The 1,928-nt window shown below is 42.2% G+C and overlaps 1 protein-coding gene across 2 annotated transcripts in view; it reads left to right on the plus strand.

Moving 5' to 3' along the window:
- Positions 1–1,928, plus strand: part of AFAP1 (actin filament associated protein 1) — a 131,618-nt gene that overhangs the window by 89,746 nt on the left and 39,944 nt on the right. For both annotated transcript variants that reach the window (XM_011935395.1, XM_011935394.1), the window contains one exon: positions 1,619–1,764. In XM_011935395.1, the coding sequence (XP_011790785.1) occupies positions 1,619–1,764 (146 nt within the window). The remainder of the gene's footprint in view (positions 1–1,618; positions 1,765–1,928) is intronic.

Here is a 1,928-nt window from a genome sequence, read left to right on the forward strand (position 1 = left end):
TGTTAGCCAGGATGGTCTCGATCTCCTGACCTCATGATCCACCCGTCTCGGCCTCCCAAAGTGCTGGGATTACAGGCTTGAGCCACCGCGCCCGGCCGTGATTTTTTTTTTAATCCAGGTATTCAAATCAATTCATTTTAATTTGGCAAACATTGATTCTGTTTTTACTCTCTGTAAGTTACTTACTGGGAATTCCCTTTGTCCTCATGGCCTCATTGTGTATGGTTAGTAATGATTTGTAATACAGAAAATATCACTAGCCAATTTCTCAACATAAAAAAATAGCTGCTTCTTTGTTAACATCCCTTCCTTTAGAAAGGCCTTTCTACATGGCGTGGAATATTTACAATTACTTATATTTTGATCGGTGTTAAACTTGCCAAGGTTATAATTATAAAACCCAATTTTCTTTAAGCTCATCTTAGAAGATCTTTATTTAAATTAGTAATTTTTATAAGCAATGAAATTGTTTTCTTCAACATTCAGTTAACTTATAAATTTGATGGCTTAATTTCTCCTAAACTTTAACCATTATTTACATATTTGATTAATCAAAATTTTTAAAGATTTCAAATACCATAAAAAATGTAACCGATTTTCTAAATCACTTTAAAACAATGGCGTAAAACTGGGCATGGTGCCTCGCACCTGTAATCCTAGCACTTTGGGAGGCTGAGTAGGAGAATCGCTTGAGCCCGGGAATTTGAGACCAGCCTGGGCAAGATGGCAAGATCCTGTCTCTACAAATAAAAAATAAAAAAAAACTAGCTGGGCTTGGTGGTGCGCACCTGTGGTCCCAGCTGCTTGGGAGGCTTGGGCAGGAGGATGGCTGGAGCCCAGGAGTTGGAGGCTGCAGTGAGCTATGATCACACCAGTGCACTCCAGCCTGGGTGACAGAGCGAGACCCTGTCTCAGAGGGGAAAAAAAAAAAAGGATGACTTAAAAATTGAACAAACATAATCATAAAGACCTACTTCAGACTTGCAAATTAAGCAGACCAAATGGAGGAGATAAAAGTGGTGTGTCCAAAGCAGCCTGGTGATTACAGAGCATCGTTCCCCCATGGAAACACAACTGATATCAAAGGAAATTAGTTTTTTATATCATCTAATCAAGAAACTAAATGACCATTTCAGGTCCATGTAGGGGGGCTCACCCAGGGCTCCTGGTATAAAAAAGTTTGAGACCAGTAAGGGCCTAGCGCTTGGTCGCGCCTTCCAAGTCAGGCAGCAGCAGCTGGGACGTGCTCCTTCTCATGGTCAGGCGGTGTCGCCAGAGGTTCCTCAGCAAGTTCCTTCAGCTGGAATGTAATTAATCCCATTGATTTTCCTGTCTTACACCCTCGTGCCTTGCCCCATCATAACTGGAAGGCATTTTAGGACCTCAGAGTTTCATTCACCTTTGGTATAATTGGGATGCCGCTTCCTAAGTTAAGACCTGCTGTGACCGTGACGTTAATCCCATCGCTCAGCCAGTGGCTGCGTCTTCCTTCTCGTTGCTTCTTAGGGACATCACATTCCATCGCCTTTCCTATTATGTGGTCTCCTCATTGGACACATTTACGAAAATGTAAAAATCTTTAGTTAAATACAACCTATCTTTTTTCCCACTTCCACAGGCATCTTCCTCTGAGGACATGGGCAGGTGGATTGGGATTTTACTAGCAGAGACGGGGTCATCCACAGACCCGGGGGCCCTGCACTACGACTACATCGATGTGGAGATGTCTGCCAGTGTCATTCAGACAGCCAAACAAACCTTCTGGTAAGACCCACTGCCGTGTGAAATGGCACCACAGTTCAATCATTGTGTTTTCGCTAACTTAGTTTCACTTAGTTTTTGTGTGAGGATATAGTCTCAGAAGAAAAACTAAAAGCTTTCCCTTTTGCATTATCTTTTTTTTTTTTTTTTTTTTGAGGCGGAGTCTC

The sequence above is a fragment of the Colobus angolensis genome, unplaced genomic scaffold (genome assembly GCF_000951035.1).
Source record: "Colobus angolensis palliatus isolate OR3802 unplaced genomic scaffold, Cang.pa_1.0 Scaffold143, whole genome shotgun sequence".
NCBI lineage: Eukaryota > Metazoa > Chordata > Mammalia > Primates > Cercopithecidae > Colobus > Colobus angolensis.